This window comes from Orycteropus afer, unplaced genomic scaffold, assembly GCF_000298275.1.
Source record: "Orycteropus afer afer isolate SDZICR_OR568_19922 unplaced genomic scaffold, OryAfe1.0 scaffold00219, whole genome shotgun sequence".
Taxonomy (NCBI): Eukaryota; Metazoa; Chordata; class Mammalia; order Tubulidentata; family Orycteropodidae; genus Orycteropus; species Orycteropus afer.
The window spans coordinates 1,108,412-1,133,143 of NW_006921806.1; the positions used below are offsets into that span (position 1 = coordinate 1,108,412).

Below are 24,732 nucleotides of genomic sequence, written 5' to 3' on the forward strand. Positions count from 1 at the left end.
ATGAAGGAGACCTGGGCTTGATTCCTGGCCAGTGCATTTCATGTGCACCTCATGCACCGCTTGTCAGTCAGTGGTGGTTTGCATGTTGCTATGATGCTGAGTAAGTTTCAGCAGAGCTTCCAGACTAAGGTGGAGTGGGAAGAAGGGCCTGGTGATCTACTTCTGAAAATCAGTCAGTGAAAATTCTATGGATCACAATGATCTAATCCACAACCCATCATGGGGCTTATGCAGGATTGGGCAGTGTTTTGTTCCATTGTCTGTGGGGTTGCCATTAGCAGGGGCTGAGTTGATAGCAGCTAACATCAACCATAGTGTATAATGCTTTGTGAATGTGTATAGATATCAAAAACCCAATATATAGCCTCTGGCGTATTATAGTAAGAGAACATTACAAAATATTTTATGCCAGGAAATTTGAAGTTTTGACAAATTCATCAAATTCCTAGAAATCTATTTCAAAACTGACTCAGAAAGAATTGAAAACTGTTGAGCAAGCTGTTACTTGTTACCACTTCCACATGAAGAATAGTAACTCACTCCATAGTTTGCAGATGTCACAATTGTCAAGAAAGACATGAGTGATGCAGGCACTGTATGGAACAATGCTTTACTCACATAGAGAAGAGACAGAACAAGGTCAGTATCGCTAGTGACCATGGGTCCTCCATAGTCGGCGAGTCTTGCTCTGCAGCCAAGGAACAGATGTAGAAGTGGAGATTGTCCAGGTGCCATACAATACACTTGCTTAGCCAGGCATCTCCTGGTATTGTCATGTGCTCAGGGCAAAAGGGAGGAATGTGTGATAAGTGACCAGCTACGATGGGATGTGTTTTGGGCCAAGACATTCCAGAAGGAGTCAGCCCACACTCTCCTCCTGTCCAAGAAGTCAGGCTGGCACATATGATCATTAGTGGGTTACAGAGAAAGGCCCCAGTCTACATACAGACTGCTTCCTTTCACAACAACTCAAACAATCTTATTACCTTAAAGCAAATGGAGCTAGTAATAATAATAATAATAATAAATCTCACAGAGAAAAATCAAAGCCCAGATTGCTTGACTATTCTACCAGATATTCAAGGAGGAAATTTTTCAAACTTAAGGAGATTTCCAGGGAACAAAAACAGAAGTTATATTCACCAACTCATTTTTATGTAGTGTGCATAACATCAATACCAAATCTGACAAGGAAAGTAAGAATTAAAATTACAGGCCAATCTCTTATGGATATCAAAGTCAAAAACCTAAACAAAACATTAGCAAAGTGAATCCAGCAATATATTAAGAGGATAATCCACCATGTCCAAGGCCAGAGTCCAGCAATGCAAGTTGGTTTAGTATTAGGAACATTACAAAATATAATCCACGACATTGATTAAAAGAGAAGAAACACATGATTGTCTTAATAAATGTGGAAATAAGTGAGAAAATTTAACATAATAAATGCAGAACAAGTGTTTGATAAAATTTAGAATGCATGCATGATATAAATTCTTATCAAACTAGAATTAAAGATTATTCCCATAATCTGATAAAGGATACTACAAAAAGCATCCACTAACATCGCACTTAGGAGCTTTGGTAGTGTAGTGCCTAAGGCACTTGACTGCTAACCAGAAGGCTGGCGGTTCAAACCCACCAGCCACTCCTTGGAAGGAAGGCTGGGCAATCTACTTCCATAGTGATATCGCCTCGGAAACCCAAGGAGGGGTCGCTATGAGTTGGGTCTGATTTGACGGCACATAACAACAATAACAACAACATCGCACTTGAAAGCTTTGTCTTTGAGATTGGGAACAAGACAAAGATGCCCACTATCTCTACTGTTATGCAATATTATACAGTGGAGAAATTGGGAAAAAAGATAAAAGGTATAAAATTTGGAGAACAACAAAAGTGTCATTCATATATGATATGACTATAAATCTAGATAACCAAAAGATAAATTATTAGAGTAGTAAGAGAGTTGAGGAAGATTGCCATATACAAAATCATTCTATAAAACACACTTTTATACCTATACAGAAGCAAAAAAAATCTGAAAAAGTTGACAACAGCATCAAAAGTAAAATGTTTCTAATTTCTCAAGTTTAATAAGAGATGTTTACGGGCTCTGTAGGGGAAATTATTAAACATTTTTGACAACAGTAAAGAAGATTGAAATCACTGGAGTGGTATCCATGGAAGACTCAAAAGATGTTCAATAAAAACACAGATTTTTTCTAGGGATGTGTGAAAATTGAGAGGCTGATTATCAAGTACAGCCAAGCCATTCTTGAAGACCAAAGTGAGAGTGTGTGCTCTGCCAGATACCAAGACTTATTATAAAGCTGTAGTAATCTAGACAGCAGGCTCTCAGGGCAGGGGTAGATGGTCTGTTCATCTACTAAAGGCACAAAATGGTGAGCTCAGAAACAGACCCATGCATACCTGGACTCTGGCCCACTCCCCCCGCTTTTTTTTTTTTTTTTTTAATACCAGAGCACCTGTGAGAGAAGTGGAAAGAATGGTGTTTAGGTTACTTCATTCCCCTCTAACAGAAATTGCCACAAATGGGTGGCTTTAACACACTGGGAATTATTCTCTTACAGTTCGGGAGGCTAGAAGTCTGAGTTCAAAGTGCTAAGCTCTAGGGGCTAGGTGAAAGCCCCTCGACCTTGGGCTTCAGCTCTGCCTCTTGCTCCTGGCCCACTGAAGTGTCTCTTCACTTAGGCAGCTGGTGGCTGCGGAGGCTAACAAGCCCAATATTGACAAATTGGGATTGTCACAGTCCCAATATTACCAAACAACATGGCAGGCCACAAATTCAAGTCCAGAGACAGTCCCAAGGTCAGTAGGAAACATGGCAGGCTGCTAAATGAAGTCTCAGCTACATGCAGAGTCCAAACATGCCAAAAAGCTGCACATCATCACCAAAGCTTCTCCTTATATACTGGAAGTAGACCACATCCCTAAAGCAGCTTCTCAACTGCTCGTGCCATGTTCCACCATGGAGCTGATTGCTCATTCCATTATGGGGAATAACTATAACCACCTGCCCAATCAATCAAAACCAGGCCCAGCCAAGTTGACACATAACCTAAACTAGCGTAGATGGTCTTTTCATAAACAGTGCTTGAACCATTTAATCTTGTGGGGAAAATAAAATTTCACACCACACTAAAAAGTCAGCTCCAGGTGGGTTAGAGTAATGTGAAAGATAAAACAATAAACCTCTTAGATGGTAACATAGACTATCTAATGACTTTAGGGTAAGGAAGGATTTCTTAACCATCCCCAAAGGATTGACATATTTGACTACATTAGAACTAAGAACTTTGGTTTATCAGATGACACCATACAAGAGTGAAAAGGTAAGCTACACAGATACCAAACCAAAACCAAGCTCACAGCTGTCGAGTTGGAGCCAACTCATAGCTACCCCTCCTTGGGTTTCTGAGGCAGTATCTCTATGGAAGTAGATTGCCCGATCTTCCTTCAGAGGAGTGGCTGGTGGGTTTGAACTGCCCGCCTTCTTTAGCAGTCAAATGCCTTAGGCACTAGGCCACCAGAGGGAAAGATATTTACAACACTCTTAACTGTCAGTGCCCCAGCATTTACATATGCAAAGAGCTCCTAAACAAATGTGAAGAAGACAGGCAAAAATATTGAAAACTGGATAAAAACTTGAACAGTGACACCACAGGAAAGGAAACAGAAATGGGCAATAAACTTGGAGAAGGAGCTCCCCTGTAACAGTCGTCAGGACAGTGCACATGAAAGCCACAGGAAGGTAGAGCCACATGCCAGCAGATGGCCAGGAGTTAGCATCCCTGACATAGTAAGAGTAAGCTTAGTTGTGGAGCCCCAGGAACTCCCCTGCACTGCTGGTGGCTCGTGGTGGTTCCCAGTGGTTCCTGGCACTACATTTTGGAAAAGCCTGTAACATCATCTGGTCAGTTAAAAGTTGTGCAGGCATCCTGATGCCACAGTCTTGTAGAAAAATGTGTGCACTGGAGCAGTCTCAGAAAGCATCCCACCAGGAAATGTACCCCCCATGCCATCAGTAGCAGGAGGTATAAATGCACTGCTGTGAGTTATTGCTCAGAAAGGTCTGGGGCCTCTCCACATCACAGATGTAGAGGAGGAGCCTAGAGTAGCTTCTGGATTTCTGTTTGCTCACTGCTGTCTTCCTGACTTAAATGGCATCTCTGACTGCATGTCTCTCCTTGTCCTCAGAGCCTGTGGTGGTGTTTGCCAAGGAGCAACCAGCACGGAGTGAAGTGCGGGCTGAGGCGGGAGCCAGTGCTACACTGAGTTGTGAGGTAGCCCAGGCCAAGACGGAGGTGGCATGGTACAAAGATGGGAAGAAGCTGAATGCGAGCTCGAGGGTGCGTGTGGAAGCCACAGGCCGTGGACGGCGGCTGGTGGTACAGCAGGCGGGCAAGGCAGATGCCGGGGAGTACAGCTGTGAGGCCGGGGGCCAGAAGGTCTCCTTCCACCTGGATGTTACAGGTGGGTGCTAGGGTTGGGTGAAGGCAAAGAGGACCTGGCAAATTGGTGGGGATAGGGAAGGAGAGACTTCTCAGCAGGGCTTGTCCTTTTTCCTTATGTGTTTGAACCTGTACGGGAGCCTCTGCTGTTGATCCCTGGACCAGGGTGCTCTCCACTGCCAGAAGTCCTTGGGGTCTTGAGGCTGCTTGGGGCATCATCTGCATCATCTGCCACAGTTTTCTCCACCCTTTCCGCCACAATTTCCATATTTCCATATTCTCCAGCAAGAAAGCTTGTACATTGGTCAGCTGGTAAGGGCTGAATGCTGCAAAAACTTAGCCACACTCAGCGACAGGTCTGCTAGCAGATCTCTTTCCAGTTTTAAGGACCACTAGTTCCATGTAAGGAGCTCTGGTGGCATAGTGCCTAAGGCATTTGACTGATAACCAGAAGGCTGATGGTTCAAACCCATCAGCCACTCCTCACAAGGAAGGTTGGGCAATCTACTTCCATAGTGATACCTCCCTGGAAACCCAAGGAGGGGTCGCTATGAGTTGGATCTGACTCGACGGCAGTATGTTTTTTGGTTGAGTTCCATGTACGAGCCCCAGCTGAAAAGGACATGACTTTGAAATGCTCTTGCTCCTAGTGGGCCTGGAGCCTCTGTCTCTGGACTTGAGGGTCCTGGCAGTTGAACTGTCCCTGACGTTCGCCCTCTCAGTGCCAGAACCAGGCTGGTCCATCCTTGTCTGCTCTCCTGCCTGGGTGGGGCTGTCCCTGCCTGCTCACTGTCCCATTAACCTCCTGGCCACTTCCTTGCATAATCCTTATTCTCTGCCCATTCACTTCCCTCACACTTGTGGAGCCTGAGAACTGTCTCCACATAGAGATAACTTTCCGGGAGGGATGGGAGGAGGGTCCTGCTCCCCTGCAATGCTGACAAGAGTCCCCATTAAACTGTTGAGAATACCCGTTTCATCAGCCTAGCATGGCCACACAGAGCTAGCTGCTGTTGCCCTGATCCCTCACTTGCTGGCACTGTGGTCTCCTCTGTGGCCCTCATGGTCTCTCTGAGTATACCCTCATTCTACCCCCAGATCAGACTTTGCACAGCTGCCACGGGTGCTCTCTCCCTTTTTGAGGCATTACTCTGCCCCATAAGTGTTGAGCCGAGGAGGCTTACACTGCTGTTCACACCTCTCAGCCTTGCTCCATTAGCCCTGGTGCTTGCTTCATCCTTGCCTTGCTTCCTACAGATCTCCTGCAATAAGAGATTGACCTGTGGGTGGCCTGGGCCTCTCTGCACTGATGCTGCCTACTCTGCCTACAGTATCTGCCTGTGGGGGAGATGCTCTGTGGAGTGGTGGAGCAACTCCTCATGGTAGACACCCCTGGAAGCTGTGCTAGGCAAACATCCAAAGCGGCTCCTTTTCACCACTCACCCTTGGTAGCCTCTTTGAACCTTGGTCCTGGATGGCAGTGTTGTGAGCAGTCGTGTTGTGACTTAGCTGCTCCTGCCCCACCTCGTTTTCTCTAGAGCTCCCTCAGCAAAGAGGTAGCAGCCAGCCTAGGGTTGGGGGGTGGGCACTGCAGAGAGATGACAGGACATCACAGGCAAGCCTTTCTGCTGGCCTGGCCTTAGGAGGTGGGGGCTACAGGGTCCCCTTGCAGGGCCCTCACAATGGCTGAACCCTCCCCCAGAGCCAGAGCCTGAGCCTAGAGCCCTTGAGAAACCTGGCCACAGGGAACCTCTGATAGTCAAGGAGCACGAGGACATCGTCCTGACTGCAATGTTGGCCGCTCCCTCTGTGGCTGCTGTGGCGTGGTTCAAAGATGGTGTGGAGATTCGCCGCAGCAAGCGTCAGGAGATTGTCAGTCTGGGGGACACCCACACACTGACGGTGCATGGTGCCCAGACCCTGGACAGTGCCATATACAGCTGCCGTGTGGGCGACCGGCGACAGGACTTCCCTGTCCAGGTGGAAGGTGAGCCATGCGCACGGTGGCCAGCCCTCAGCTTGTCCCACCCCCAGAACTGGGTGCTTGGTGGTCCTGAGCTCAGCCCAAAATCAGGGAGAAAACCCTGTGGGGCCCCATCTGTGCCAAGCACCCTAGAGACGGGGAGCTCTGGCTCCTTGGAGACCCTGTATCTCACGGTGGCCTTACCTGGAGGCTCCCGTGTGTAGCCTTGCTGCTGTCCTAACCTGCACACTGATGCCCCTCTTCCCCATACAGAGGTGGGCTCCCGGTTCTCCCGGGCCCTGGAGCCAGTGAGTGGAGAGCTGGGTGGCACCGTTGTGCTGGCCTGTGAGCTGAGCCCAGAGCAGGCTGAGGTGGTGTGGCGCTGCGGGAGCACACAGCTGAGGGCCGGCAAGCATTTCCGGATGGAGGCCGTGGGGCCTATGCGCACCCTCACCATCAGCGGCCTGCGGGCAGAGGATGCGGGGGAGTATGTGTGTGAGAGCCGAGATGACAGCACCCGGGCCTGCCTCTCGGTCCTAGGTACGTGCAGCCCTCTGGTGCCGGCCCTGTTGTTCCCCAGCCATGGCCAAGGGACCCTGCTTCTTCTGGCCCTTCTGGTGTGGCCAACTTGTAGTTGGCAACCTTTGAGCCATGCCTCCAGTCTGCTCTGCATGTCCCTCCCTGCCCCGTCTCCTCCCTCCTCTCCCTTCACATTCCTGACCCATCTGCTCTTCCCCTTCTCTCTCCTCCCTACTCCTTCCCTGTCTCACCCCACCCCTCAAGCTGATCATCTCTCTGCAGTTCCCCGTGTGGTGAAGTTTACATCTGGGCTGAGCAACGTGGTCGCAGAGGAGGGTCAGGAGGCCATTTTCCAGTGTGTGGTGTCCCCCAGTGATGCTGCAGTCACATGGTACTGGGATGACACCCTGGTGAAGCCCAGTGAGAAGTTTCTTATATCACAGAGTGGTGCCAGCCATAGCCTGACCATCTCTGGCCTGGCCTTAGAGGACGCAGGCCAGATCAAGGCAGAGGCTGAGGGTGTGACCTCCATGGCAGCTCTCAGGGTCCGAGGTGAGAGTTGTGAGAGTTCAGGACCTGGGGGAAGCTGGTATAACTTCTCCTCTTGCTACAGGTGTCTCCCATCCAAAGTGGCCACAGTGCTTGGGCCTGTGTCCAGCTTGTCTGACTGGCCTTAGAGGGGACAGATGGAATTTTTGTCCTGGAGAGAGGAGCAGGTTCAGGGTGGGTCTGAGAGACTTGCCACCTTCTCTGTAGGGGAGAAAGTAAATCCTTCCCCTGTACCTGGGGGAGGCACTTTGGATGCTGAGTGGTCCAGAGAGGCTTCCTGGAGGCAGTAGCCCACACTGAGTAGATGGATGTTGAGGTTGGAGGGAATGGGATTGGCAGTGCAGTGTATGTCTGGCCAGGAGGCAGGAATGAGCTCAGTGTGCACCAGAGGCAGCATGGGCTGGGCCTGGAGGAAAGAAGAGGTATGGAGAAAGAGCAGAAACTAGGTGCACAAGCTGACACTAGATAGGAGGTGGGGTTTATTGGAGTATTACAATGAAGGACTTCATTGTAGGCTCTTGAGTAAGAGAGTGATGTGGGCAGATGGGAAGCCCATGGGTCCCTGGGACTTTATTAAAATGCACGGTGTGCAGCCGGTATTTACGTGTATGAAACCATGCAGGCATCGTGGGAGGGAACAGCTGTTCAGGACAGGGCAGCAGGAGATGGAGAGGGGCCAGAGGAGGTGCAGCCTCCCGGACCTGCATTTTCCCCATAGAGTTCAGGTGTGTGACTATGGCCAGAACCGAGGCTGTGCTTCTCGGCCACACACCCAGCTTGGAGTAGAACTGTGGACAGCTAGAGTGGAGCCTAAGCTGATCTGCTGTACCCTAGCAAGGGATCACTGTGATGACTGTCCCTCTCAACCCCCTGCCTCCCTGACCCCAGAGGCCCCTGTGTTATTCAAAAAGAAGCTGGAGCCACAGACAGTAGAGGAATGGGGCTCGGTGACAATGGAGGTGGAGCTGTCGCGGCCATGGCCAGCTGTCAAGTGGACACGGAATGCGGCTGCCATAGTGCCTGGTGAAAATGTGCATATCCACGCAGAAGGCACACACCACCGTCTGGTTCTGCACAATGTTGGCTTCTCCGACCGTGGCTTCTTTGGCTGTGAGACACCTGATGACAAGACACAGGCGAAGCTCAATGTGGAGAGTGAGTGTGGCAGGTGGGGTGGGCATAGTGTGTGGGGGCAGGGCAGGCAGGGGTGGGAGCAGGGTATGGGTGCAGGACAGGCAGGGAGGGTGGGCTGGTGTGGGGGGTGGAGAAAGGGTAAGTGAAAGGAGAGTTATATAGGTGGGGCCAGCCTGAGGCGGGCAGCCCAGGCCTACACATGGTCCTTGGGGAGGTGGAACTCAAGGCCAGGCCTCTGGTCCTTTTGCTCTGTATTGGGCTCTGCACAGCTGCAGGAGGCTGGTCCTGGTCAGGAGGGTGGGTCTATACAGCGGCTCACCCCATCCCCATGGGCATTGTCTCCCCAGTGCGTCAGGTCCGACTGGTGCGCGGCCTACAGACGGTGGAGGCTCAGGAGCAGAGCAAGGTCACCATGGAGGTGGAGTTGTCACATGCAGATGTGGAAGGCAGCTGGACACGTGATGGGCTTCGGCTCCAGCCAGGGCCCTTGTGCAGCCTGGCTGTGAGCGGCCCCACCCACACCCTCATACTCTCTGGGCTACGGCCGGAGGACAGTGGTCTTATTGCCTTCAAGGCTGAGGGTGTGCACACATCTGCAAGGCTCCTTGTTACTGGTATGTGGTCCTGGGTCTTTCCATGTCGGAGGGGTAGGAGGCCAGTGATAGCAGAGCCTGCATTCCCCATTTGGGAACTCCTTCTTGGAGCCAGCTGTGGAGCTCTGTCCACCTCAGGCTCATTCCCTTCTGTTTCACCAGAGCTGCCTGTGAAGTTCAGCCGCCCACTACAGGATGTGGTAGCCACAGAGAAGGAAAAGGTGACCCTGGAGTGTGAGCTGTCACGCCCCAATGCCAATGTGCGCTGGCTAAAGGTACCTGCTGCCCACCCAGGACTCCTGCCCCTGCACTGCATCCCAACTCTGGGGGCTGACCAGATCTGTCTCTCCACAGGATGGAGAGGAGCTGCGGGTGGGCAGGAGCATTGGCATCACAGCCCAGGGAGCCTGCAGGAGCCTCATTATTTACCGGTGTGAATTCGGGGACCAGGGTGTCTACGTGTGTGATGCCCATGATGCCCAGAGTTCTGCCTCCCTGAAGGTGCAAGGTGAGGGTGGGTGCAAGGTAAGGGCAATGTCAGGGTAGAGGGTAGGTCTGGGGGAGGGGGGGTGTTGGGCTTCTCTGGTTGTGCCTTCTCCCACTCCCATACCTCTACCTGTAGCTCTCAGCCAACTGGGGTAAAGGGGGCTGGGGAGCAGGCCCTCTGCCTCTGAATGTGGCAGGGCCTCACTTGCTGCCCCAGGTCGTGATATCCAGATTGTGAGGCCACTGGAGGATGTGGAGGTGATGGAAAAGGAGGGTGCTACCTTCTCCTGTGAGGTATCCCATGACGAGGTGCCTGCCCAGTGGTTCCGGGAGGGCAGTAAGCTGCGGCCCAGTGATAATGTGCGCATCCGTCAGGAAGGTATGCTGGTGGGCAGGCTGTGAGTGGGTGGGATGCCTGGCCTCTTCTCAGCTTGCTCTCCCTGGTGTAGTCCATAGGGAGGGGGTGTTCCCACTGCACCCTCACTTGTACTCCTGACCCAGTGCTGTGTGCCCTTCATCACCAGGAAGAACGTACACCCTGATCTATCGGAGAGTTTTGGCAGAAGATGCAGGTGAAATCAGATTTGTAGCTGAAAATGCAGAATCACGAGCCCAGCTCCGGGTGAAAGGTGAGGGGCACCTGCAGGGGTGTGGCTATTGGGGGTTAGACAGTATGTGCATACACATGTACATGCATGTGTGTATCTGTATGTGTATACATGTGTGTGAACACACACTTATGCAGGCCCTCATGGAGATTGATGGTGTATGTGTGTGCACATGTGTGTTTGTGTAAAGTGTGTTCACGGTGTGTATATATGTGTGAACACATGTGTAGGCCCTCAGTGGCTAAAGGTGTGTATGTGTACATACAAGTGTTTCTGTATACATGTTTGTGTGTCTATGTGTGTGCTTTGTGTGCTTGTGCATAGTGAGTGTTCATATATGGCACTGTGTGATTGTGTCTCTATGTATCTCCATGTGTATGCATACATGTATGGGTCTCTGTGTACATGTGTGGGTCTCTGTGTACATGTGTAAGTGCATGAGTGTGTGTCTCTGTATGGTATATGTTTTCATGCAGTGTGCATGATGTATGTGTATCTGTGTGAACATATGTGTGTACAGGCCTTCATGGAGGTTGATGATGCATGTGTATGCATGTTTGTCTGTGTGTACCTTGTGTGTGTGTGCATGGTATGTATGTGCACACATGGTGTTTTTTTTTTTTTAATTGTACATTGGGTGCAAATTTATAGAGCAAATTTGTTTTACATTAAACAGTTCATGTACATTTGATTTCATGCCCTGATTACTATCCCTGACCATAACAAACTCTCCTCCTTTCCTGTCCCTGTGACTACCCCCTACTTGTGCCCTTCTTAACTGTGCACTTCTGTCTGTCTAGCTTTCCCTCTACACACATGGTGTTTTGTGTGCATGTCTATGTGTGAACATGTGTGCATGCAGACCTTCATGGGAAGGGCATTTGCAGCAGGAAGATGAGGAAAGCTACCCTGTGGGTGGGAGGGAGGGTGCAGAGTCTCCCCCTTGTTTAGTATGCAGAGACCCATGAATCCCCCTTCTGGGACCCCTTATAACAACCAGGAGAGCAGCAGCACTGGGACAGGGTGAAGTGGGCAGGTGGGGTTGTGGGTGAAGGAGGAGGGTCTGTAGACAAAGGGATGTGGGCTGGGGCTCAGCTTTTCACTGCTCTGTGTGGGGGCCGGGCACTGATCATCAGTCCTGACCTCTCTGCTGTGCCCACAGAGTTGCCTGTTACCATCCTACGCCCCTTGCGGGATAAGATTGCCATGGAGCGGCATCGGGGTGTGCTGGAGTGCCAGGTGTCGCGAGCCAGTGCACAGGTGTGCTGGTTCAAAGGCAATGTGGAGCTGCAGCCTGGGCCCAAGTACGAGATAGTCAGTGATGGGCTATACCGAAAGCTGATCATTGCCAATGCCCAGCCTGAGGACGAGGACACCTACACCTGTGATGCCGGTGATGCCAAGACCACTGCTCAGTTCTTTGTGGAAGGTGTGAGACCAGGCTGGCAGGAGCTAGATTGTTGTGATTGCTTCTTGCAGTGGTGTTTCTGACTCCTGCAGAGGGGTGATACGTGCTTTGGTGGCCAGTGGGGAGGTGTTTGTTTGTGGGTGAGGGGGCTATGCTGCCACGATAGAGATGGCTTCCTCCCCTGCAGAGCCCCAGAGGAGAGGATGGGGTAGCCCTTTGGGGTCAGACTATAACTGAATCCTGCCCCACAGAGCAATCCATCGCCATCATCCGGGGCCTGCAGGACATGACTGTGATAGAGCCTGCCCCTGCCTGGTTCGAGTGTGAGACCTCCATCCCCTCCGTGCGGCCACCCAAGTGGCTCCTGGGCAAGAAAGCATTGCAGGCTGGGGCAGATGTGGGCCTGGAACAGGAGGGCACTGTGCACCGCCTGGTGCTTCGACGCACCTGCTCCTCCATGACTGGGCCTGTGCACTTCACCATCGGCAAGGCCCGCTCCTCTGCCCACCTTGTCGTCTCAGGTGACTGCTCACACAGCTGGGGGATGTTGTGCACTCAGCAGACAGGGTTCCTGGGTGTACCCAACCCCACTTTCCACCTGCCTTACCATCTCAAGTGACACAGCTAGGGAGTGGGATAGGAGTAGGCCCCTCATGCCTTTGCTCAGTGCTATGTCCTGCCCTCACAGATGTCCCTGTGGTGTTGACACGGCCATTGGAGCCCAAGACTGGGCGGGAGCTGCAGTCAGTGGTGCTGTCCTGTGACTTCCGGCCGCCTCCAAAGGCTGTGCAGTGGTACAAGGATGCCACGCCCATAGTGCCTTCCGACAAGTTTAAGATGACGCTTGAGGGCCATATGGCAGAACTACGTGTCCTGCGGCTCACTCCAGCTGATGCCGGCGTCTACCAGTGCCAAGCAGGCACTGCGCAGAGCAGCACTGTGGTCACTGTGGAGGGTACGGCAAAGGGCCAGGTGGAAGTGGCTGGTGTTACATTCAGGGGGCAGGCACTGAAAGGTCTTTGTGTCACTGCAGCACGGGAGGTGACAGTGACACAGCCCCTGCAGGATGTGGAGGTCACAGAGGAGGGCTGCGCCTGCTTCTCATGTGAGCTGTCTCACGAGGATGAGGAGGTGGAGTGGTCGCTCAGTGGGACACCCCTTTATAATGACAGCTTCCACGAGATCTCCCATAAGGGCTGTCGCCACACGCTGGTGCTAAAGCGTGTTCGTCGGGAAGATGCAGGCACTGTGTGCCTTACCTCCAACAAAGTCACCTCTTCCGCCCGCTTGGAGGTTAGAGGTGAGTGTTGGGCCTTGGGGTGGTGGGACAAGGTGCCTCGGTGGCCTGTTCACCCTATCCCCCCTGCAGCAAAGCCCGTGGTCTTCCTGAAGGCATTGGATGATGTGACAGTGGAGGAGCGGGGCACACTGACCCTGCAGTGCGAGATCTCAGACCCTGAGGCCCATGTAGTGTGGCGCAAGGATGGTGTGGAGCTGGGCCCTGGTGACAAGTATGACTTTCTGCACACTGGGGCCACACGAGGGCTTGTGGTGCGTAGCCTGAGCCACAGCGATGCTGGTCTGTACACCTGCCATGTGGGCACTGAAGAGACTCGCGCCAGGGTCCAAGTGCACGGTATGTGGCAACACCACCTGACCCTGCAGGCACTGTGAGGCTTTGGAAGGGGGCGGGACACCAATGTAAGAGAACAACCCTGTGCAAAGCTGAAGTTATGCTCTATAGAGAGGGGAGATGCTCATCTGGCTTCCTGGAGAGCCAGGGTGTGACGTGGTCTGAACAAGGCCTGCCTGGGTTCAGGCAAGGTCGGGGAGCAGGCTGGTGCTGGTGAGCCCATGGACTGCAGGAAGGGAACAAAGGGCTGGAGGCTGCTGAACCCTGCCTGAGAGAGTTCTAGGACAGGGGTCGGGGGTTTTGACAGAAGACGGTGACATGGCTCTTTATGGAAGGATTGGACAGAACCAGTGCAGAGTGTGGGTGGTCGGGAGGCCTTCAGGTGGGGACATAGCTGCAGTAGCCAGGAAGTGATGTGGGGAGAGGAACTGCAGGTTGGTCCTGTTCTCATTCCTATGGAGTCTCTGAAAGGCTGAACAGGGCAGGAGGTAGAGTGGATTCACCTGGACCTATGGCCTGGCCTCCAGCCCTGTGGGTGTGTGGCTTCTCTGAGAATGTCTGCCATCTAAGTCTAGCTTCCTGGACAAGGGCATAGCCTTCTGTCTGCTGCATATGTACCTGACATCTGGCAACTACTGTGCTTTTCCACTTCCCAAAATGTCCTGGTCACTGTGGCCCTAGGGCTCTGCCATTTGTAATGATATAAGAAAGAGGAGGGCAGTATTGTGAGTGTGTGCCCGGGTTGGGCTTGCTCCTTGCTCGGGACCCTATCCTTCTCCTGCAGTCACAGGTGATCCTCACCCTTTTCATGTTCTCCACCTTCTCTGTAGCAGATAGAAAGATGGCAGCCCCATCAGAACCAGATGCCAGGGGATACTAGGCCTCTTCCGTCTGCTCAGGCATGGCCAGACTTAGACCCAGGAGGTGTCTCTGAGGGGCTGCAGGCATGGCGAGAGCAGTCCTGCTGTTGGGATAGGGAGCAGGGTGTGGGGTACTCTGTGGCTGGTTCCATTGCTCCCTGGCTCAGCAGTGCTGTCTTGAGAGCTCTGTGGTGGCCAGGCCACTGAAATCTGTCCCCCTGGCTCTGCAGACCTGCATGTGGGCATCACCAAGAGGCTCAAGACTGCAGAGGTACTGGAGGGTGAGAGCTGCAGCTTTGAGTGCATCCTGTCCCATGAGAACACCAGTGAGCCAGCTGTCTGGACCATCGGCGGGAGGACGGTGGGCAGCTCTGGTCACTTCCGGGCTGGGCGCCAGGGCCGCAAATATACCTTGGTTGTTCGGGATGCTGTGCTGAGCGACGCGGGAGAGGTGGTGTTCTCTCTGGCAGGCCTCACCTCTAAGGCCTCGCTGGTGGTCAAAGGTGGGCACACAGGCTATGGGGCTGGTCACTGTGGGCTGCTTAGCTGCTCAGCCTGTCCCTTCCCATGTGGCCAGATTGGGACCCGAGCTGCAGAAGCATTGGGGTATTCATGACTGTCTCTCAGCCCTGGTGAGCATACCCAAGGCTGTGGGGACCCAATGCTACCTGTTGGGGTCATGGAGACTACCACTCTAAGACAGAGCTTATCTAGTTCTGGAAAGGGCCAAGATTTCATTTTTGATCTGTGGCCTGATGGCATGTGAGAGTTCCCACTATATGCAGTTCTACACAGCCCTGGCCATACCCTAAATGGCAGTGTTCAGACAGATGCCCAAAGTATAAGATTCACTGTTTCACCTACTTATGCTTCCTACATTTCTTCCTGGGAGGGTCTGGGCTTCTGGCCTTCCAGGCTCCTGGGCTGAGGTCCCTGAGTGCTAGGGCTGCAGGATCCATGGTCTCAACCACTGTGGTCCCAGTGGTTGCCCTGCCACTCCCTGGACATGGCTGGGCCATGGCAGCCTCATGGGGTGGATTTCTCTCCCTCCAGAGAGGCCAGTGAGCATCACAAAGGCCCTGGAGGACCAGAAGGTGACACTAGGGGAAGACGTGGTGCTGAGCTGTGAGCTGTCCCAAGGTGGCGCCCTGGTACGCTGGCTGAAAGACGGCAAGGCCATCCGCAAGAGCCAGAAGTATGACTTGCGCAGCGAGGGCACTCGAGCCCTGCTAGTTGTCCACGCAGCTACACTCAATGACTCTGGCGAGTACACATGTGAGGTAGAGGCCTCCAGGAGCACGGCCAGCCTCCATGTGGAAGGTAACAGCAGGGCTAGGCCTACAGTCCAACCTGCTCTGAATTTGCTGTCTGTTCAGGCAGAAAACTGAGGCTGGTAGGGGAGGGAGGTTGTCCAGGCATGGGAGGCTTTGGCACAGGGCTTCTTTTGCCCCGCAGTGCCCATGATGAAGTGTAACTGTACCAAGGGATCTCATCTTCTGTCTGTGCCCCCTTCCCCCAGAAAAGGTGAACTACTTCACCAAGGAGCTGGCTGATGTGCACGCGGAAGAGAAGGGCTCAGCCGTGTTTGAGTGTGAGACGGAGCATCCTGCGACGATGGTGACCTGGCGTAGGGGCCTGGTGGAGCTGCGTGCCTCAGGCAAACATGTGCCCAGCCAGGATGGTATGGCTTTGAGGCTGACTATCAATGCCCTGGAGCGGGCGGACAGTGACTCCTACACCTGTGACATTGGTCAAGCTCAGTCACATGCCCGGCTCCTAGTGCAAGGTGAGGTGCTGGGCTGGCCGAGGCTGAGCTGCAGGCTGCCTCATGGACACTCACTGCATGCAGTTGCCCTTGCTGTGTGTATGCTCAGGTGTCCAGGCTTGTTCAAAACAGAGCCTGGAGCCCCAAAGTGACCCAGAGATCTGGGCTCTGCCATGCATGGCCCTGGACAACTTATGGGTGTCTGCATTCATAAGAGGAGGGAGTTGTGATGGGCAGTTTCTATGGACCATCCAGTTTGATCTTCTGAGACAAGTCCAAGGGACCTCCTATATTCACACCCTCATGTGCTCAGTAAATGCTTTTGAGCAGTTCCACATGCCAGGCCCCGTGCAGGCTCTGCACATATAAGACAGGCTCAGGGGAGTCCTGGCTACTGGCACTACTGTGGCTTTTCCACCACAGTGCTGGGCCAGTCACAGAAACCCTCACTCAAGCCCTATCCCTTCTTTAGGAGACAGTTGGGTGGAGTCCCCCACCATCCTGTAGGTGCAGGCTGGCCCATACATGCAGATGGACAGGAGCCTGGGGAATGGAGGCTTTGGCTTCAGTGAGAGCTGATTATCCATGTCCTCATTATTGACAATTCTGTGGCTTTTTATCACCACTGTTTCAGTCTTTCTGTTTGAACTGCACTTTTTATCATGGGATAGTTTCACATTAGCATTCTGCTTGCTCTCCACAAGCCACCTACCTTCAGTCAGGTGAGGGTCACTGTTGTGTGCCATTGAGCTGATTTTGACTCATAATAACCCTTACAGGCAGGGTAGAACTATCCCATAGGGTTTCTTAGGCTATAATCTTCAAGGCTGCAACTCATCTGTCAGTTTGTCATACTGTGGTGGCTTGTGTGTTGCTGCAGTCCTGGAAGTGAAGACATTGGTATTTCAAATACCAGCAGGGTCACAATAGTAGACAGGTTTCAGTGGAGCTTCTAGACTAAGACAGACTAGGAAGAAGGACCTGATGATGTATTTCTGAAAAAATGGGCCAGGGAAAACCTTACAGATAGCAATGGAATATTGTCTGATGCAGTTCCAGAAGATGAGCCCCTTAGGTTGGAAAGTACTCAAAATATGACTGGGAAAGAACTGTTTCCTCTAAGTAGAATCAACTTTAATGATATGATAGAGAAGAGTTTTTGGAACTTTCATTTGCTGATATGGCATGACTCAAAATGAGAAGAAAAAGCTTCAGATATCCATAAGTAATTGGAAAGTGGAATGTACAAAGTATGAATCTAGGAAAGTTGGAAGTTTTCAGAAATTAAATGGAATACTTGAAGATCGATATTCTAGGAAATAATAAACTGAAGTGGACTGGTATTGACCATTTTGAATTGAACAATATTATGGTCTACTATGCTGGGAATGACAAATTGAAGAGTGTTCTAGTTACCTAGTGTCACTCTGATAAGAATATACCAAAGTAGGATGGCCTTAACAAACAGGAGTTTATTCTCTTACAGTTAGGGAGGCTAGAAGTCTGAGTTCAAAGTGCCAGGCTCTAGGGGCTGGGTGAAAGCCCCTCAACCTTGGGCTTCAGCTCTGCCTCTTGCTCCTGGCCCACTGAAGCTAGAGGCACCTCCTCACTCAGGCAGCTACTGCTGCTGAAGCTAACAAGCCCAAAGTCGACAACTAAAATGGCACAGTCCCGATGTTACCAAACCACATGGCAGGCAATTAATTCAAGTCTGTTTAAGTCCCAAGGTTGGCAGAGCATGGCAGTCTGTTGAACAATGACATGGCTACATGCATGGTTTAAGTGTGCCATAAGGTGGAGTCCATTCCCAAAGCTGTTTCTTATATATGGGAAGCAGACCACATACCCAAAGGCAGCTACTAAGCTGCTCACAGTAGATTCCACTGTGGAGTTCATTACCAGTCTCATCATGGGGAATAGTACATCCAGCTGCCCAGCCACTCAACCAGGCCCAGCCAAGTTGACACACAAATATAACCACCACAAAGAATAAGGGCTTCACATTCATTGTTAGAAAGAATGTTTCAAGATCTATCCCGAAGTACAGTACTGTCAGTGACAGAATAATATCCATACACCTATAAAGAAGACCAGATAACGTGACTATTATTCAGTTTCACTTACCAATCAATAATGCCAAAGATGAAGAAATTGAAGAATTTTACCAATTTCTGCAGTGTGAAATTGATCAAACATACAATCAAGATGCACTGATAATTAATTACTTATGATTGGAATGCAAAAGTTGGAAATAAAGAAGGATCAGTAGTGGGAAAATATGTCCTTGGCAATAGAAATGATGCTGGAGATCACATGATGGAATTTGGCAAAATCAATGACTTATTCATTGGAAATGCCTTTTGTCAACAACATAAATGGTGACTATAGATGTGGACTTCACCAGATGAAATACACAGGAATCAAATCGACTGTATCTGTGAAAGAGAGGATGCAGAAGCTCAGTGTCATCAGTCAGACCAAGTCCAGGGGCCAACTGTGAACAGAATTGTTCAGTGTTCAGCCACTTCAGAAGGTATCGTATGACCATGAACTAATGGTATTGAAGGAAGAAGTCCAAGCTTCACTGAAGGAATTGGCAAAATAAAGGCTCCAAGAATTGATGAAATACCAATAGAGATATTTCAACAAACAGATGCAATGTTGGAAGCACTCAATAATGTATGCCAAGAAATTTGGAAGACAGCTCCCTGGCCAACTGACTGGAAGAGATCCATATTTGTGCCCATTCCAAAGAAAGGTGATCCAACATAATGTGGAAATTATTGAACAATATCATTAATATCACACACAAGTAAAATTTTGCTGACAATAATTAAAAATGAACTGCCAGAAATTCAAGCTAGATTCAGAAGAAAATGTGAAACGAGGGATATCATTGCTGATGTCAGATGAATCTTGACTGAAAGCAGAGAATATCAGAAAAATATTTACCTGTGTTTTTCTGATTATGCAAAGTCATTCAATTGTGTAGATAATAACAAATTATCGATAATGTTGCAAATAATGGTAACTCAAAAGCACTTAATTGTACTTATGCTGAATCTGTACATAACAAGAGGTGGTTGTTTGGACAGAACAAAGGGATACTGCATGGTTTAAAATCAGAAGAAGCGTGCATCAAGATTGTATCCTTTCACCATACTTACTCAGTCTGTATACTCAGCAAATAGTTCAAGAAGGTGGACCATATGAAGAATAATGTGGCATCAGAATTGGAAGACACTCATAAATAACCTGCAGTATGCAGATGTACAACCTTGCTTGCTGAAAGCAAAGAGGACTTGAAGCACTTACTGATGAAGACCAAAGGCTACAGCCTTTAATGTGAATTTCACCTTAGCATAAAGAAAACAAAAGTCCTCACAATAGAACCAATAAGAAATGTTATGATAAACAGAGAAAATACTGAAATTGTCAAGGATTTCATTCTAATTGGATCCACAGTTATTACCCATGGAACCATTAGTTAAGAAATCAAAGGTCATATTGCACTGGGCAAATCTGCTACAAAAGATGTCTTTAAAGTGTTCAAAAGCAAAGATGTAACCGTGAGGACTAAGGTATGCCTGACCCAAGCCATGGTATTTTTAGTCATACACATGTGAAAGCTGGACAGCGTATTGATGTTTTTGAGTTACAGTGTTGGTGAAGAATATTGAATAAACCATGAACTGCCAGAAGAAAAAACAAGTCTGTCTTAGAAGAAGTATAGCCAGAGTGCTCCTTAGTAGCAAGGATGGAGAGACTAGGTGTCATACACTTTGGACATATTATTAGGAGGGACCAATCCCTGGAGAAGGACATCATATTTAGCATAAAGGGTCAGCAAAAAAGAGGTAGACCCTCAATAAGATGGATTGACACAGTGGCTGCAAACGATTGGCTCAGATATCACAATGACTATCAGAATGGTGCAGGACTGGGCAGTATTTCATTCTGTTATTCATGATGGTACCTAACAACAACAATAATCTTTATGGGAGCAAATCACCAGGTCTTTTCTCCCTTGGAACAATTGGTGGGTTCAAACTGCCAACCTTTGGCCACCAGAGCTCATTGTTGGTCACTATCCCCTCATTTTTTAGAAATGAAACTGGAGTTTCCAGTAGCCAGTAACTGGCCCATGGTCACAAGACATGTTAGCATTGGGGCAGGGTTTGGACCCCACCCTCTGACTTCAGCCTTCATCAAGCTACTGAGTTCTAGGGCTGGAAGCCAAGTGGTATTTGCCAGAAGTCACTCTGTGGTCTCTCTGTTGGAAATAACAGGATTTGGCACTAGAGAGGCCACAATGATAATTAGTAGTTATGTAAATAAGGAAGCCTCACTCCCCCCCCCCATTGTACTTTTTAATTCCGCAAAAACATTTTTGTTACCATAGTGAAAGCCCTCTTATCTAATAAAGTTATATTCCCACTTAATAAAAAATGGAAATTAAACCAAGAGTCATAAAATTAGCTATCCCCATTGAGTCTCCAAGGCTATAAATCTTTACAGAAACAGGTTGCCTCATCTTTCTTTCATGGAGCAGCTGGTGGGTTTGAACCACCAACCTTTTGGTTAGCAGCCAAATGCTTAACCACTACACTACCAGAGCTCCTTAAATAACAATCATGCTCTTTTAAACATTTGGAAATTACAAATGTTCGCCATTCTGTTGGTGTGGGCCAGCATTTTCTTTACGTTTGGTCTGTTGACCATAGTTCCTTATCTCTTTTGTATAAATTGTACTCATAGTGCACTATCTACATTTTCCAGCATCAGTTTCTATAAAGTGGAGTAATAGCTTCAAGACACTTGTGAATGCAAACATAATCTGAATACAGAATCTTTCTCACTGTTTACAGATTCTTTATAATCTTTGGGAGCTCTGGTGGCACAGTGCCTAAGGCATTTGGCTGCTAACCAGAAGGCTGGTGGTTCAAACCCACCAGCCACTCCTTGGAAGGAAGACTGCCAATCTACTTCCATAGCGATACAGCCTCAGAAACCCAAGGAGGGGTTGCTATGAGTTGGGACCAACTTGATGGGTTCTAATCTTTCCCCATATCTTTTTTGGCTATTTCAGTAGCCAAAAGTTTTTTCATAGCAATCCACCTTTTCAAGCCCTCAAAATCTTATTAATATAGGCACAACTCTTTCTTCACACTGCTATTTCATTTGTTAATGTAAAATTTAGTTTCGTTATATGGTTATAATAACAAGCCAAACTGCGTGAACAAGTTTGAAAACAGCCACTCTTGGTTAGTACAGCTCGGTTGGGGCAGAGGAGTGGGTATGGCCAGAAGGGACCTTGCTGTCCTTCCCCAGGCCTTCCACAGGCTGTGGGACTTACCCAGAATGCTTTTCAGGACAGAGAGGTAGGTGGAAGTGAGTCTGGGCCCCATAGGTTAACCCAAAATATTTTTTAGGCAGCTCATCTGTGATCCAAGTACTCTTTTCTGAGTTTTGCCAGCATGAGCTCGTTAAGAGTCTCTCCAGCTCCCGGCATGGGCCCCCCAGGTCTGGGTAGTGCTGTATTTCCTTGGCTAGGTGGCTGATGTCCCTGATCTGCCCTTCTGTGCCCTTGCAGGCCAGAGTGTCTGCATCATTGAAGACTTGGAGGACCTGGAGGTGCGGGAGGGCTCCTCAGCCACTTTCCGCTGCCGTATCTCCCCTGCTGATTATGAACCTGTCCACTGGTTCTTGGACAAAACCCCCTTGCATGCCAATGAGCTCAATGAAATTGAGGTCCAGCCTGGGGGCTACCACATGCTGACCCTGCAGCAGCTTGCACTCAAGGACTCAGGCACTGTCCACTTCGAGGCAGGTGACCAGCGGGCCTCGGCCACACTGCGGGTCACAGGTAGGTCATGTGTCCCTAGAGTAAGGACATGTGCCCAGCACTATGTGGGGTACAATGGTCAGAAAGATGAAGTCCTTGCTGTTGAGAGCCATGTGTGAAGGCACATGACGTGCTGCTTGGGGCTAACAAGAAGGCACAGTGGCTGCATGTTGGGGGCAGGGAGCTCTGACCCCTGGGAGATGAGCTTGCAAGGCTCAATTGGGCTTTTTCAGGATAAGTTTGTCATCTTTGGTGTGCAGACTTCCTGAGCCCTTGCCAGCATGGTATGAGCCAAGCTGTGTCCCCTTGGGCTGAGGGGCTATGCAAGTACACACTGACCCCTTGACTGCCTCTTTTGTGACCCCAGCCAAAGGGGAGAGATGGCCCTGCCTTGGGGCTTCACCTGTGGGCCCTTTGAGTGGCTGACATGGTGACATGAAGCTCATACAGTTTGCTACCCTTCTGTGACCCCCAGAGAAGCCAAGCATCTTCTTCCGGGAGCTCACTGATGCCACGGTCCTTGAGGGGGATGACCTGACTCTTGTTTGTGAGACCACCATACCTGACAGCCCCGTGAACTGGACCAAGGATGGGAAAGTTCTTCGGCCCTCAACCCGGTGCCAGCTGACTTATGAGGGCTGCCAGGCCCAGCTGGTCATCACAGACACCACTGTGCAGGACAGTGGGCGCTACAAGTGTGAGGCAGGAGGCACCTGGAGCAGCTCCATTGTCAGGGTCCAAGGTGAACCTGGGCAAGTGGGCAGGACAGGAGGGCTGGGTAGACCCTGACCTTACTCCAAGTGCCTGTGGCTCTCAGGCACACTTAGGGCAGGGTGGGCACTTGAGGGGGAAATCTATAAGAAGCCTGAAGTGGGGAGCTCCCCAGAATGATAACCAGCTCAGATCCACTTCTTTCTACCCCTCTGATTGTGGACCCTGGCCCTGCACCCCATCCCTACCCCATCTCCACCAATCTTTGCCCTAGCTTCACCCTATTACCTCCCCATCCTTGACCCATCTTCACCCTGCATCTGCCCCATTCTGCCTTGTCTTGGCCCTCTCTTCTCCTTGTCCTGACTCTCCTCCTCATCTCACCTCCATCACTGCCTGTTCCTGCTCCATCTCCACCCCATCACTGCCCTGCTTCCACTCCATCTCTACCCGTCCCTGCTCCTCTCTGCCCTGTCTCCCTCCACCCCATCTCCACTTGTCTCTGCCCATCTCTGCCCCTCTGCCTGTGGGGCTTGTCTCTCTGCTTTATCTCAGTACTGTCTCCTCTGGTGGTATCAGCAACCCTAACTCGCTCTGTTTCTCCCTGTCTCTGGGCTTCTGCTCTGTTTCTTGCTCTCTATGTTCTCCTCACCTCTGGATTGTGTGACCTGTCCTATCTTCTGCTACCCCTGTGTCTTCTGCCCTTCTGGTCTTCATGGCTGTCCCCATCCATCCTTTTCTCTTGTGGCTGCTCCCCCACCTGGCTTCTCCTGTGCCATGCCCTCTACCACTTGAGATAGGAGGGACCCAGTGAGATCTTGATGCAGAGGGTTTGCTGAGCCTTGACTGTCCACAGCACGGCCAGTGCGGTTCCGGGAAGGGCTGAAGGACATGGAAGTGCTGGAGGGTGGTGCTGCAACGCTGCGCTGTGTACTGTCTTCTGTGGCTGCGCCTGTGCAGTGGCGCTATGGGGACAAGGTCCTGCGGCCAAGTAGCAAGTATGGCCTGCGGCAGGAGGGAGCCATGCTGGAGCTAGTGGTTCGTGACCTGCAGCCCAAGGACAGTGGACAGTACTCGTGCTCCTTTGGGGACCAGACAACCATGGCCACACTCACTGTGAAGGGTAATGTTATACCTACTTGCTCCCTCATCCCACAGGCCCCTTTCCATCAGTGTTTCCGTGCTGAAGGTGGTGTGCCTATGTCCATTTGAACTTTTTCCAGCCCTGCCTGCCCAGTTCATAGGAAAGATGAGAAGCAAGGAGGCCACGGAAGGGGACACGGCCCTGCTGCGGTGTGAGCTAAGCAAGGCAGCCCCTGTGGAGTGGAGGAAGGGCCCAGAGACCCTCAGCACTGGGGGCAGATACAGTTTGCGGCAGAATGGGACCACATGTGAGTTGGAGATCCGTAGCCTGGCTGTAGCAGATGCTGGGGACTACTCATGTGTGTGTGGGCAGGAGAAGACCTCAGCAACACTGACTGTGAGAGGTAAGGTCTGAATGTGGTCACATGGACCAGTGACAGTGTTCATTTGTTGCCTTTATGCTGTCCATCTGTACTCCTTGACTCCAGAACACCCTCTTCCCATGCTATTCTTGTTAGCTGCTTTTGACTTGGCTTTGACTCATGGAGACTTTATTTATAACAGAATGAAACATTGCCTGGTACTGTGCTGTACTCACAATTGATGATATGTTTGTCAATCCATCTCATAGAGGGTTTCCCTCATTTTGATGACTCTCTGCTTTACCAACATGATAATCTTTACTAGTAATTGGTTTTTCCTGATGATTTGTCCACAGTAAGTGAGATGAACTCTCTCCATCCTTGCTTTTAAGGAGCATTTATTTGTTCATTCTTCTGGAAGTCTATGTTATTATTAGGTGCTGTTGAGTCAGCTCCAACTCATAGCAACCCTATGTACAAGTAAGTGCCTTCAGCATGGCATCCATTTGTTGAAACATTTCAGTGGGTATTCTGTCAATTCCTAGAGCCTTGTTTTATGCCAATTCCTTCCGTGCAGCTTCAACTTCTTCCTTCAATACCATTGAAAGTCTATAGTATATTCAATATTCTTCACCAACACTATAATTCAAGTGTATCAATTCGTCTCCAGTCTTCCTTTTTTATTGCCCAGTTGTGGAGCACATATGAAGCCATTGTAAAGATTATGACTTGAGTCAG

General features: G+C 50.3%; 1 protein-coding gene across 1 annotated transcript in view; it reads left to right on the plus strand.

The window, feature by feature from the left end:
- The window catches only part of OBSCN (obscurin, cytoskeletal calmodulin and titin-interacting RhoGEF), a 312,151-nt gene that overhangs the window by 173,383 nt on the left and 114,036 nt on the right, over positions 1–24,732 (plus strand). Inside the window, 21 exon segments of the mRNA XM_042782023.1 lie at positions 6,184–6,462; positions 6,712–6,978; positions 7,240–7,509; positions 8,395–8,661; positions 8,988–9,254; positions 9,396–9,508; positions 9,588–9,741; positions 9,937–10,098; positions 10,244–10,348; positions 11,490–11,756; positions 11,987–12,256; positions 12,424–12,690; positions 12,769–13,035; positions 13,105–13,371; positions 14,459–14,731; positions 15,282–15,548; positions 15,748–16,014; positions 21,587–21,859; positions 22,314–22,580; positions 23,406–23,672; positions 23,773–24,036. Of these exon segments, the coding sequence (XP_042637957.1) occupies positions 6,184–6,462; positions 6,712–6,978; positions 7,240–7,509; positions 8,395–8,661; positions 8,988–9,254; positions 9,396–9,508; positions 9,588–9,741; positions 9,937–10,098; positions 10,244–10,348; positions 11,490–11,756; positions 11,987–12,256; positions 12,424–12,690; positions 12,769–13,035; positions 13,105–13,371; positions 14,459–14,731; positions 15,282–15,548; positions 15,748–16,014; positions 21,587–21,859; positions 22,314–22,580; positions 23,406–23,672; positions 23,773–24,036 (5,100 nt within the window).